The sequence below is a fragment of the Cryptotermes secundus genome, unplaced genomic scaffold, assembly GCF_002891405.2.
Source record: "Cryptotermes secundus unplaced genomic scaffold, Csec_1.0 scaffold2534, whole genome shotgun sequence".
Classification (NCBI taxonomy): domain Eukaryota; kingdom Metazoa; phylum Arthropoda; class Insecta; order Blattodea; family Kalotermitidae; genus Cryptotermes; species Cryptotermes secundus.
This window is the reverse complement of record NW_019737437.1, coordinates 132,795-146,388: the sequence shown is the minus strand read 5'-3', so window position 1 is coordinate 146,388 and position 13,594 is coordinate 132,795. Positions and strand designations below refer to the sequence as shown.

General features: G+C 36.0%; 1 protein-coding gene across 3 annotated transcripts; it reads left to right on the top strand.

Annotated features, from left to right (window-relative positions):
• Window positions 1-1,462: 1,462 nt before the first annotated feature.
• LOC111870477 (abscission/NoCut checkpoint regulator) lies at window positions 1,463-11,391 on the top strand. Of its 3 annotated transcripts, none has more exons than XM_023862808.2 (8): window positions 1,463-1,636; window positions 3,167-3,348; window positions 3,907-4,150; window positions 7,272-7,454; window positions 7,560-7,708; window positions 8,487-8,577; window positions 8,990-9,052; window positions 10,380-11,391. In XM_023862808.2, the coding sequence occupies exons 1-8, from the start codon at window positions 1,589-1,591 to the stop codon at window positions 10,533-10,535; spliced, it is 1,116 nt and encodes a 371-aa protein (XP_023718576.1). In that variant the 5' UTR covers window positions 1,463-1,588; the 3' UTR covers window positions 10,536-11,391. The 3 variants fall into 3 exon arrangements, with proteins under 3 accessions (XP_023718576.1, XP_033609750.1, XP_023718577.1); XM_033753859.1 differs by lacking the exon at window positions 1,463-1,636 and adding an exon at window positions 1,673-1,916 and having other exon boundaries at window positions 3,202-3,348; XM_023862809.2 differs by lacking the exon at window positions 1,463-1,636 and adding an exon at window positions 1,673-1,916.
• Window positions 11,392-13,594: the final 2,203 nt, after the last annotated feature.

Genomic DNA, 13,594 nt, shown 5'->3' with positions numbered 1-13,594 from the left:
GGCTACTCTTTCCTTGGATTTCTGAACAATTTAGTTTTTACAGTGTGAGGTCATTAGCCTCATGCCCAACCCCCAACCTGGAGGACCAGGGTATCCCTCCCTCTTTGGCTCCTACCCCTTGACCTGTCCAGCATGGGTGGCCCTACCAGTAGCTATGCTACCACCGGCATAGCTCTCAGACCCCACCACCACGATAAGGTGGAGATACCATTGGTGGGGGAAGGATTAGATCAATTGAAAAAAATCCAATGACCTTCTGGCTTGCAGCATAGTGCCTCAACCAACTACACTACTGCGTGCCCCTATGCAAGGTGCAAGACAAAACATTTTTGCTGATCACTTTCATTCACTTTGACTTTGCTAAATGTGATGAAATTTCACGAGTTGAACAAACATTACTATTATAAACTGTGGCTCCATATGCTAATCAGGAATAAAACTAGTGAACAAATAACCAATATGTGAAAAAGAGCATTTTCTTCACTAAAAATTTACCTTCCATAACTTTTGTAATAATCATAATCTGTTATATGATGCTATGTAGTCTTACAGTCTTTACCAAAATTTCAGAGGAATGTGCCTCTGAGTAAAAAAAGTGTTACAGATATAGGGAGGAATGCCAAAGGAACCAGTAGAGTATGGTGTAGATTAAAAGAACACGAATGCTTTAAAAGGTCATATTCTTAGGAAATACGTGTAGAGTTACTTGTAATGTTATTAGTGTGTATACATCATCTTTGCAAACTACTACTTCAAAATATTGGCGCTACCAAGTTTTTGGAATGCTACTATCTATCTATGCTACATTCAGTTCACTGAAGTGTGGATTGAACCCGTTTCCGCGGAATGTTGCCTCCACCTTTACTTTTCTGCCCTGAATATAGAGCAATATAGAGCGATATAGAGGCAGTAGGTTCCTCGGAAATGGTATAATCTAGCACGCTATGCTGTATTCATCACTGAAGATAGCTATTTCTGCAGCCCCCGCTCTGGGAGCTTAACATTTAAAATAATCAAATGTTTCTTTATATTATAAAATCAGTTATAGAAAGCCCATTAACAAACTTCCTTGCCTATCTAGGCTCGTACAGTTATCCCAATGGAAATGTTTCTAAATGGTAATGGTTCTGAGATGCATATACGTGTTCGAGTTTATGAAACACCTCGTCCGTGGCTGCAATGGTCGCAACCGGTCGCAACGGTCGAAACCACGGATGCCACGGATTGCGGATCAAACCAATCGTTCGGGGGTGACCCATGGACAGAAATACGCTTATGATTCAAAGTAGACAGTTATTATTACTGTCGTGAAAAATAATGGTAAAAACAAAAAAGGCCTAGGCAATGCCTATCCGGCCCTCTGTAGCACATTCTTATAAACATCTTATTTTCTTACATCTTATTACTGCCATCTGTTGATGAAATGTTGGCGTTTCATAGCAAGTTTGAAGTTGGAGGGGGAAGTGTGTTGTCAGGTCTTATCTGTGATACGAAAAGGATTATCACGTGTGTAATAAAGGAAATATCATTAGCATTAGTATCGTTAATTACATGTTTGTGAATAGCTTTCATTGTACAGTGATTTGGGATGTCGTGTCACGGTTGTGCCAACAAATTTTCATTTTTCAATAAGGAAGTAAGATTATTTTTTACGTGATTTTTTTATTTTGATGTGTTCGACTGTAATCCATGTCTTGCATAGAAAAGCTCTGGCGAGCTCTGGCTTCAGTACATATTAGGGCCTTCTCTGTCATTCTCGTCTAAACTGATTAGGAATAGAAGTTACAAAATTGCGTAATACACCATTTACGATAGTTATCAGAGAAAGAAATTCTGCGGGATCGTAGAAAGTGGACATTTTTTATACAAACATCTTAATTCTGTTGCATGAATATGAATGCCAGCTTCCCATGTTGGTACGTTAGGATTTGATTTGGTGTTGTAAATCATAATTGAAATAGTTGCTATATCTGAATATGTTTTTACATCATCTACCCCCAAATAGGCCGTTATTTACCTTCGTGCTGTAGCATTAATGAAGTTTTTGAAGCACTTAGTGTGATGGTTTTGTGATGAATCCAGAACCAGAAGGTTGAAGTACCATGCTCCTCAAAGCATTGGTACCTACCCCCAAGACCGCTCAGGACTATCAATCAATTTATTTATTCTGAGAATCCATATTTGGAGAAGTATTAAAATAACATAAATATCATACATGAGTCAACAATGCTATGAAACTTAATTACCTACAGATTTCATGCACATCAATCATACAATACATTGCCCCACTTTCAACAATTCAATACCAAAAGAAACCCAACATGGGATTGTATCTGAGAAGACCAAATCATGACAGAGAGAAGATTCCTTTTGAGATTTGAGGTGTTCAAGGTAGTGAGATTCACATTATGGTCTACTGGATTATGATACCACGTAGTAGTCTGTTAGATACTAATGAAAACCACAGAATATTTTTCTTTTAGTGTGTTGTATTTTAGCGTCCTGTTGCACTGATTCATATTCATAATGTGTATATATTAATAGTCCTCAAGGGCATACAATCCCATCTACCACTTCTACACTTAATATTTTGGCAGTATGCTGCCATCTTCAGGTGTATTGATCCATTAACCATTTCACTGCTTGCTTTTATATGTCCATTTACAAATAATATTAAATTTGTATATGTCCTTATATAATAATAAAGTTTATGTATTTAAAACTTGTTAAAATCTATTATCTCATACATCATATTTTTAAATTCATGTGTATTATTCATCATCCACATAGGGGTCATTCTTCTTATGTTTCTAATGTTGTGTGTATATTATGTCTTATGATGTGTTCTACTCTTGTGGCTGCATGTGTTATATCGTTGGATAAAACGCAGTAATCAATAATACACACAAATTTGCCCAAACCAGACATAACTCTTATGATTCTTTTTTTAATTTTAAAGACACTCATACTAAGGGGGGCATTACCCCAAAAAGATAATGCCATGCTTCAGTATCAAATGTACATAAGGGTAGTAAATCATCTTTATTGAATCTAATGACATATACTGTGAAGCATGACCATTACTTATAAGGGAAACATCTAAAATTATTCTCAACAATGCTTCTTTGGATCATGGCATATTCTACTCTTTTGTAATTTGTTTCAGCATGATTGTCCAAATTGTGGATTCTCATTTTGCAGTAAATGCCTGAAACTGAAAACAGCAATTCCCAAGTTGGGCAATTCTGTATGTAAAGTGTGCAGATCCTGCTACGCAGCACTTACTGAGAGGGATAAAAATGGAAAACCATCCAAGGAGGAATATTGTCCTCCAGAACCTTTTCTCAGGTTAGTTTAAACTATTATCATCTATTTTCTAATTAGGAGAAAATACATTTCATTGTTTTTGTGAGTTCAGTTCTATTCACACATGTGTACTTGCTCCATGTTGCTGATATAGATCTTAAAAGTGCATGGTGACAGTTGCTATCCTCTTAATACTTATGACACAGTTTTATTTTATGTAGCTGTCACTTTATTTGTTTCTACTTATTTCTGTTTTTCATTGCCAGTAGGTTTTATTTCTAAAGGAAACTAAGTTCATACTGAACATACTGTTTATTCAGTCTCTAAAGAAAGAGTAAATTGGCAGTCCTCATAGGCCAGAGTGGTCCAGAAATAATTATGTTGGTTTTAATAAGAGTTTTTTTTTCTTCTTTTTGGTTCCTATGTACCAAGCTGCACATTGTTGCATCCCTGAAGACAGTACAGTAATCTTCCATAAGAACCTCAAGTTTCATATTGAAAGTGTTTCACTGAACTTAAAACTTGAAATGTTTTAGATTTTATCCATATGCCTATACATATTTCATTACATTTTGTGGCGTATCACATTTACTTCTGAAGGAGACTGGAATCTCTGGAAAATCCTTCACGACCACCCATAACCTTATATCGAAAAGATCAACGTATGCAGCAGTTGAAGGTGGGTCTAAATGAGGTGGACTGTGAGATTGTGGAGCGGCTGGAGAAGCTGCGAGAGGAGAGGAAACAGCAGCCTGTGCCTACAGAAGAAGAGATGGCAAAGAGATTGGCAGTACTCAAAGGAGAAGACCCAGCTAGGATGGTATCATTAGTGGCAGATACCAAGGTAATGGAGTCCACAGTTGAATGTCAGTAAACACCATCATTATTCGGAACACTGTCCAGTCTATTGAGTTTTTTGTAAACAATTTTTGAAACTGGATCTGTTCTCATCAAATGCCCAAATGCCATGTTTATTATGGCACACCCTTGTCAGAAACATTTAGATGCTGCTTACATGTGAATCTTATATATGGTTTCATGAAATAGGAAGTCCTATCTCAAAAGTAAAGAGGACAGTGATGATAATTTTCACAAATTTTGTTGTGATTATAAATATCATTGTACATTTGTCACTGCTAAGCAGGAAAATTTTATACTTCATTGTCACAATGATATCATCATTACTTTTATTATTATTGTTACTGGGTCACAGTGTAGCATAGTTGGCTGAGGCACCATGATGCAAGCCAGAAGGTTGCAGGTTCAATTCCTGATGAGGTCATTGGATTTTTTCAATTGACCTAATCCTTCCAGCTGCACTATGTTACTGGGGCTGACTCAGCCTCTAACAGAAATGAATACCATGAATCTTCCTGGAGGTAAAGGGCGGTAGGCGCATAAGGCTGACAACCTCACCGACATCTATGAGCGTTGATGTCTCACACAGTTATATGTGAAAAATGAATGATTTTTTGGCCTGTGTTCATTTGAACATTCCTACTTGAGTTTGAATAGGTATACACTCCCTCTTATTATTGTCACGTGTGCAGACGGGAAAGTAGTGAGATATAGTGTACAACAGATAACCATACTTAGGTTCCATCTAATAAAATGTGCAATCAAACATTGCACATGGACTGAACAAGTAAAATAATTACTTCATACAGTTTAATAGAATGCATGTTTGTTTGATCACCCATCCCGAGTTGGTATTTGGAGGTTATGCCACATTTGCTAATAATGTTAATTACAAGCACCGGTAAGTAATTTTAGAAGTATTTCATAATTGAATTAACGGTCCATCAGCTCATGCACACTTATGTACATCTTCTGTGCCTACCCTTCATTAATAATAATTACAGTATTTGGCTTATTGAGGCTGTTATGAATATTACAAAACAGAATCCTTGCATTGTTTCATGGGTCTTCCTGAATACCCTTCTTCGTTTTGGGGATATTATTATTAGGGCCCGGATTTGTATGACATGTCATATTTTCTCCTATGGTTTATTACTATTTTTAAATGTAATTGTATACATTTCTAGTCTTTCTTATTGAAACTATATAGTTCTTATTGTGCTTATAAATGCAAATTTTAGAGTTTATTGGTTTTACAGCATACAGGTCATATTTGACGTAATTTTGGGTCATAGGTGCATGCATATATTTATGGTTTTTAGGTCATAAAAATCAAAGCCCTAATTATTATACGAGGGTAAGTCAGTAAGTAAGTTACAAATGGATATAGAACTTTAACAAATAAAGAGTACTGATTTGAAAAATGCTTTTATTTCTCAACATAATCTCGCTGTACATTGAGGCACTTGTCCCGTCATTTCACAAGCGCCTGAAAACCAAAAGCATAAAATTCTTTGGGCTGCTGTTGGAACCAGGCATGTTGCTCTTGGATGACAATGCACGTCCCCATACTGCCAACAAGACAAATGAGACGCTCTGAAATTTCAAGTGGGAAGTCCTCGAGCATCCTCCGTATAGCCCCAACCTTACTCCAAGCGACTTCCATTTGTTCGGCTCTCTTAAACATCATCTTTCGGCTGAACATTTTCCCGACAATGAAGCTGTAGAAAGGGAAGTCACCACCTGGTTCCGACAGCAACCCAAAGAATTTTATGCTGCTGGTTTTCAGGAGCTTGTGAAACAACGGGACAAGTGCCTAAATGTACAGGGAAATTATGTTGAGAAATAAAATCATTTTTCAAATCAGTACTCTTATTTGTTTAAGTTCTATATCCATTTGTAACTTACTTATTGACTTACCTACATAAATAATTTCCAGAGGTTGTCCTGTCATATTCTGCACAGCCTTCTTGTGTGCTGATGTATGAATTGTGTTACTTGTGGAAATTCTTTAATAATTTCATCTCCATTATGATCCAGAAAGATGTATCCAACAGTCCTCATGAAATTTTTATGTATGGACCTTTGTAAAGAGAATTGCCTGTATTTAACACATTTTTATTTAATGCACAGAAAATATTACTGATGGGGATTGGAACAGACTGAACAGTATTCCCAGGTAGGCATTTTTCCCCACATGAATGTCCCTGTATGCATGCAGTTATTGCTGCAGTGGGTGACTAGATTTGAATTAAATTTTTAAGTCTTATTATATTGTACTCACAAAATCTCATCTCCCCCCCTCCCCAAATTGAACAATATGAACTGTCACATCATGTGATGAATGAATTATATTTTTTATATATCATAATAGATACTAATCATAAAAAAAAGCCTATAGTTCGCTTGCAGACTAAAGTCACGGAGTTTCTTTTTTGTTTGTTATTCCATGCTAATAACTGGGAAATAAAGGCCCATTCCAAGGGAAAAAATCCGTTCTTTTCTTCTTTTAGTATAGCTACATGCTGAATTAGTGTGGAATTGGGGCCCAGTTCCCAGTAGAGATGGAGATTTTTTCTTTGCCACTATAGTGTACGAGCTCTGCGGCCCACCCAGCCCCCTCTGCGGTGGATACTGAGGGCATTTCCCCAGATTTAAGCATAGGGATAAATTTACCAACTTGATATAAGGCAAACTTTTTTTTTAATTGCTAGTGGGGTGGGACTGAGTCCCTTGTACTGCGGCCACTTCTGGCCTATTGTACCAGCCCCAGATGATAGGTGAGGGTGATTGTGGAGCAATTGGTGGAATGTAGATTGGCAGGGAAACCGAAGTACACGGAGAAAACCTGCCCCAGCGCCACTTTGTCCACCACAAATCCCACTTGACCAGACCCGGGATCGAACCTGGGCTGCCGCGATGGGAAGCCAGCGACTAACTGCTTGAGCTGTGGCGCAGCCTAAGGCAAACCTATGTTTGTATAAATATTTTGTTAATTTTATTTTCTTCATAGGGGTACCTTATATGTTGACTAAACTTGACTTAAATATGCAAAGGTTATGTTAGAATGGCATAACTTTCATAGTATTTCTTGCTGTATTCTTTAGAAGTATGTGCCTCCTGATACATTAACAAGCCAAGAAAAGGCAGATAACCTTCTTCACCAGTATTTTCAAGAACATGAACTTGATTCGAGACAACCAGATGCAGTAGATGAAATTGCCCAACGCCTTGCCAAATTGCGAGGTCAAGATACTTCATCTGGTCCACCCTGTACAGTTGAAAAGAAGGTATGGCACTAGTTTTCTTACCTAAATTGGAATATGAATGCAGCATTCAGCCTTCTGCTTGCCCCAGTCAGACTTCTGTTAATGCAAAGTTTTGTCTTTTCCTAGATACTAAATGAGAGTGCTATAGTTGACACCAAAGGAAGTCTCGATTCCATGTCAGAAAATGATGTGAATGACTTAATTGTTCAAACAGAAAAGGATATGAGACACAATATTCACCAGATGAAAGACCTGGAGAAAGACACCAAACACTAGTAAGTATTATAAATGACACATTACTCAATTTCAAACTCAGTGGGACATTGACATTCATAATTCAAATGCCAATTTTTGAGGTGTTTTTCCAATCCATTACAATCCAGTTTTTAGATTTTCTGTTAGATTTGAGATTCTCACAGCAGTCCCTGTGAGCAGTACTGTCTTTTGGGATGTAATGCTGTGTACCCTGGTAGAATTTCACCAGCATTTCGGTTGGATGTATTGCCCCCACCTTCAGGGTAGAAGAATAAGCCAAGCAAGTAACCAGCAAAAATCAGGTGTGGTTTACGTGAAGATAGAGGCAGTAATATATTCTTCCAAATTGTTAGTGAACTTCCACCAGAGAACACAGGGTCACATCATATCTTCAGGGTAGAAGACTTAATTGCTTCCGCCCTGAAAATCAAGGGCGAAGATTCTTCTGAAATGTTAATATCTCCCTACCAGGCTACATGGTGTCATATGCCAGAAGACCATAATTTCATGAATGCAGAATTATATTCGAAAAGAAAATTAGTGTTTTTGGCATATGTTGCAGAGAATGGTTAACACCACACACAATATTATAGTAGTACATATTTTCACAATGTGAAGTTGGCATAATTAGAATAAGATTAATTGTAGTGATGTCTCGTCATAGATGATATTTACAATATCAGAAACGTTGGATATTGAGTGAATACACCAGAATTGTTGTATTTTGCAGTCATTTCCTAATTTGTTTTATCATATATTAAATCGACATTTAAGAAAACTTGAAGTAATTCTTTGCAGCTTGAGAGCTACAAAAATTGAACTATCAGCTCAGATACCAACTGAGGAGGCTGAGAGCTCTGATGAAGAAATAGAGAAAACAATACAGAAGGTAAGTTTAGAGACATCTTGTGTCAAAAGAATTTATCCTACTTCAGATTGCTTTTTGCCATTTAACAAAGTTGACCCATATTTCAGAAATACACATCACCTATTAAAGATAAACTAAGAAGTTTGATTACATTGCATTAATTTTCCTTTACTTGATGCCACATAAAAATACTGAAATGTCTTGCGGTGTTCTTTAGCTTCTTCAGGATCAGTATTTGTAAAAAAAGGAGCCATGACTCTTCATGTGGAAGGTCTTACTGGATGGAGATTGATACATGTTGCTTCTTGCAGCTTCATCAGTGTTGTCATGCTGTGACAGTTCTGATGAGATTTGAGAATGTTAGTTATATTTCCTAATCCTTTGCAGTGTTCTTAAGGTGTAATGCAGGTAACATGTCATTATTTTTTGACAGGCTCTTGATGAAGTGGCCATAGAGAAGGAACTAGAGGAGGATTCTGAAGACAATGAGATGGAGGTGAGAATAGTAGAATACAAATAACAAGGAAACATATTGATCTGACACAGGATGAGTGAAAGGCCAAAGGTCACAAGATTCATGAAGAGAATACATACGTAGTGTCAGTCTTATGTTAGGTAACAGGCCATGGAGGCCCATAGGGTTGTAAGACATCAAGGCTACACATTTTCTAGACAGTCAGCTCACAGATGGCAGTGGGGTTGTCAGCCTTACGCACCAGCCACCCTTTACTCCCAGGAAGATTCCTGGTACTCATTTCTGTTAGAGGCTGAGTCAATCCCAGAGCCATAGTGCATCTGGAATGATTAGGTCAATTGAAAAATCCAGTGACCTTCCAGCTTGTAGCATAGCACATCCACCAGTTATGTTACTACATGCCCCCAGTCTTGTGTTTCGTTTTGACAATTTAGTTCAATATTCAGTCATTATATTCACAGCTCTTGTTCTTGTAGATTAATTTATGCAATTTTAAAGCAGTACCATTTTTTAAAATTGGTAATCCAAATGATATATTGATATAAAATTGATGTTCCCTGCCGAAGTAGTAATAAGGTTTTTGTGAATACTAATGTCTTTTGTTACATTTTGAAAATTTAGTTCAGTATCCATTCATTATATTTACAGCTTTTGATATTGTAGATTAATTTATGCACTTTAAATCAGTACCACTTTTTTTTAAATTAATAATCCAAATGATATATTGATATAAAATTGATGTTCCCTGCCAAAGTAGTTCATAAGGTTGTGGTGAATACTAATGTATTTTTAAAATTTAATTTTAGTCAAATTAATGCAACCTTAAATATTATTAGGATGATCAAATCAAGGAGAATGAGATGAAAGAGAGATTCAAACAGTTTTGCTCAGAAAACATGAAGGGAGAAGAGAGCTTTAAGATTAGGCATAGATGGAAAAATGGATCTCGAAGAAACAGGCTGGAAAGATGTGAATTAGATGTGTCTGATGCAGAATCGGGATCAGCACAAGCTCTTGTGACCATAGTAATAAACATTCAGGTCTATAAAATTATGTCAGTTTCTTGACTGAATAACTGTTAGCTTCCCAAAAGGGACTGCTCCATGGAGCCTTCATTTATATTGTTCAGGGACATGTTTTTAGCTTTGACTTAAATTTGTAGTATCAGATGTGATCAGTATCTGTAAATGCAGCCATGAAGTCTACCTAAAACTAAATTCAGCTTGAAAACAGTTTTCAAGGTAGACATGTCCACTTATTTTGTATATTATTTCCCTCAAAGTCTGTTACATTTATTTTTTTTGCTGTAATTCTAGTTCTTCCATAATAATTACTTTGCACTTTTCAGGAGGAAATACCATGGTGTATCATTTGTAATGAAAATGCAACTATCAGGTGCATAGATTGTGATAATGATCTTTATTGCAAGAGTTGCTACACTCAAGGCCATGATGAATGGCAACTTCAGCATCACAGGAATGTGCCTTTCACACCCAAAGAGTGAAACTGTAATTTTACATCATTTTTTGCTATATATGCTTGTTGCACATTGTTGCATGTTTGTATTACAGTGACAGATATATGTAAAGGTGTAACAGTTAATTTGTTTCTGCTTAAAAACAGAGAGGGTTCAGTAACTATTAGTGAGTGGTCACCTTCAAGCTATGCCTTTAATTTGAATGTCTTTGCTATACCTGGAAATATTGCTGAAATGCTCCTTTGAATAGCCACAAATGATAAAAAATGAGACTCCTCCTTGAAGACTTTCATTTTTGGCAACATGAAACAGAAAATTGCTCATTTGTTCAATGAGCGATGTGATATTGTTTGATGAACATGCTGTGTAAACCTTTCAGTACTTGGAAGATTTATTTCATTGGTTTCACTGATTTCGAGGAACAGATTCATAATAGATAAATCTTTCAGTATAAAAGCAGGTAAGCATAATTTTAACCTTTGATTTCAATATTCACATATTTTTCAGTGTGTTGTGGCATGACTTTTATTGGAGATTTCAGCATTTTGTTTCTGGTCTGTACTGGAGATTTAAGTCTTATCACCAGCCACTGTATTTTCCAAAAGATACGGACTTGTTTTCTAATTTTCTGGCAAAGTAACAACAAACTGAATCTCAGTGTTTATAGAAAGCAAAATTATGTGATGTGCTGTATCACATGCAAACTCATGTTGTCATTTGCTGCACAAGAATATTAGCCAATTTATATTTGTTAGACCTCACATTTTTGTAATGAAGGCTGGAAATATGAATTAATAAATTGTATATATATGTATGATAGTGTAGAATATATAAGCTTTTTTAAATACTGTGTAGAAATTGTTAATAAAATACTTAAAGGCTATTTTAAAATTATTATACCCATCTATTCAAACTTTAAAACATTTTACCACTAACCTTTGTTCACGTGTGTTGTGTTTTCTTTTCTTTAGCACTCTGTAGCTTCCTGCCATTACAAAGTTAATACGTAATGGTAGTACTGTTGGGCATAAATTACTTACAAGTGATAACTGAAGGTATATTAATAATGAAATTATGAGGCTGCACTTTGGGAATATATTATTTCAGAGTCTAAAATTTATATTTGTTGATCCATAGTTTATGTAATGCTGTACAACTCTTATATTGACCGTCACAACACAGCAAACAGAAAAAATCAAGGACAGCACCCAGCTATGGTTTCACTACATGTTTCAGCCACTAACGGCCATCATCAGGCAAACACATATTAGAAAACGTATACCATTGAACTGCAGTACATTAGATTGGATACAAAGTTATTAATCATTTAAAATACTTTGCGTGAAAATACAATAAGTCAGATTATATAAAAACTAAAAGTTATTGTATAAAACAAGATAAAACTTAATTGTTGTTATACAACATCAAATCAGTTGTTGATTTTTTACTTTTCATACGTTTCCATGGACCAATTGGAAGTTCGATATTACTTTTATATAAAACTGTATAGGAGGCCCATGATGTTGCAAATTAATTAATTGTATAGTCGGTGCTTCATCTTACGAAGAATTGTCCATACTGCATGGAAAGTAAATGACTCGTTCGTAATATCGAACTTCCAATTGGTCCATGGAAACGTATGAAAAGTAAATAATCAACGACTGATTCAATGTTGTATAACATCAATTAAGTTTTATCTTGTTTTATACAATTACTTTTAGTTTTTATATAATCTGACTTATTGTATTTTCACGCAAAGTATTTTAAATTATTAATAACTTTGTATCCAATTTAATGTACAGCAGTTCAATGGTATACGTTTGTTAATATGTGTTTGCCTGATGATGGCCGTTAGTGGCTGAAACATGTAGCGAAACCATAGCTGGGCGCTAAGCTTGATTTTTTCTGTTTGTTGTGTTGTGACGGTCAATAAAAGAGTTGTATATTGTAACACAACAGGATGCATGAAATGAAAATTATGTAATGCTGTCATTGGCTCAGGCTGTTCAGAGTATACATTACACACAACACAGTACAGACAACCTACTGTGAAGGAATATGACCATCACAGGGTCTCACAGTAAGATTTTAATCAGTTGAAAATTCTATTATTTTTTTAACAAAACATTTTACATAGTAGTTTTTTGAACCTCGTGAAACTAGTTAGGCTGATTAAAATGTGTTTAAACAAAACATATAGTAAAGTCTGTATAGGTAAACGTTTGTCTGATAAATTTCCTATCCAGAATGGTCTAAAACAAGAAGATGCTTTATCGCCACTCCTTTTCAACTTTGCTTTAGAATATGCCAGTAGGAATGTCCAGGAAAACCAGGTGGGACTGAAATTAAACAGGATACATCAGCTGTTGGTCTATGCCAATGATGTGAATCTACTGGGTGATAATATAGATACCATAAAGAAAAACAAACAAACTTTAATTGACGCAAGTAAGGAGGTTGGTCTAGAAGTAAACACAGAGAAAACTAAGTATATGTTGCTGTCTCGTCACCAAAATGCAGGGTAAAATCATGACATAAAGATAGGAAACAGATGTTTCAGATGTCATCACAGCTCACAGAGTTTTAAAAATCAGTTTTAGTTTTAGTTTTAAACAAATTTTAACTTAATTGTTATTTTTACCATTTAATATGTATGATTCTTGTTTGAATCAATGTCTAGCCTAGTTGATGAATTGAATATGTACAGAAAGTAACTTTTTGAACCATATGTATATAAATGGGAATGCAAGCATTGCACTTCAGTGGTTGAGTGTGTGAGACTTGCAGCACCAGAGGATGGCCCGTTAGGGTCGAAACATGGAGTGCTATATATGTTAACAGACAATTGTTGCGTTGACAGTGTAATTTGTATATGTTGATTATATACATGCAACAGGATGCAGACTTTAACACATTCAGGACCGGAGGGGCCAATTGGCCCTCTATGTTTCTATAGCATTGCGGACCGGGTGGGCCAATTGGCCCTTTTCTGACGCATTATGTTGCAACCGACTATATCTCGTGTGGCCACGTTGCATCATAACTACTGCGTAGTTGACCTCGGGAATGTTTGCTAGCTTAGCCAG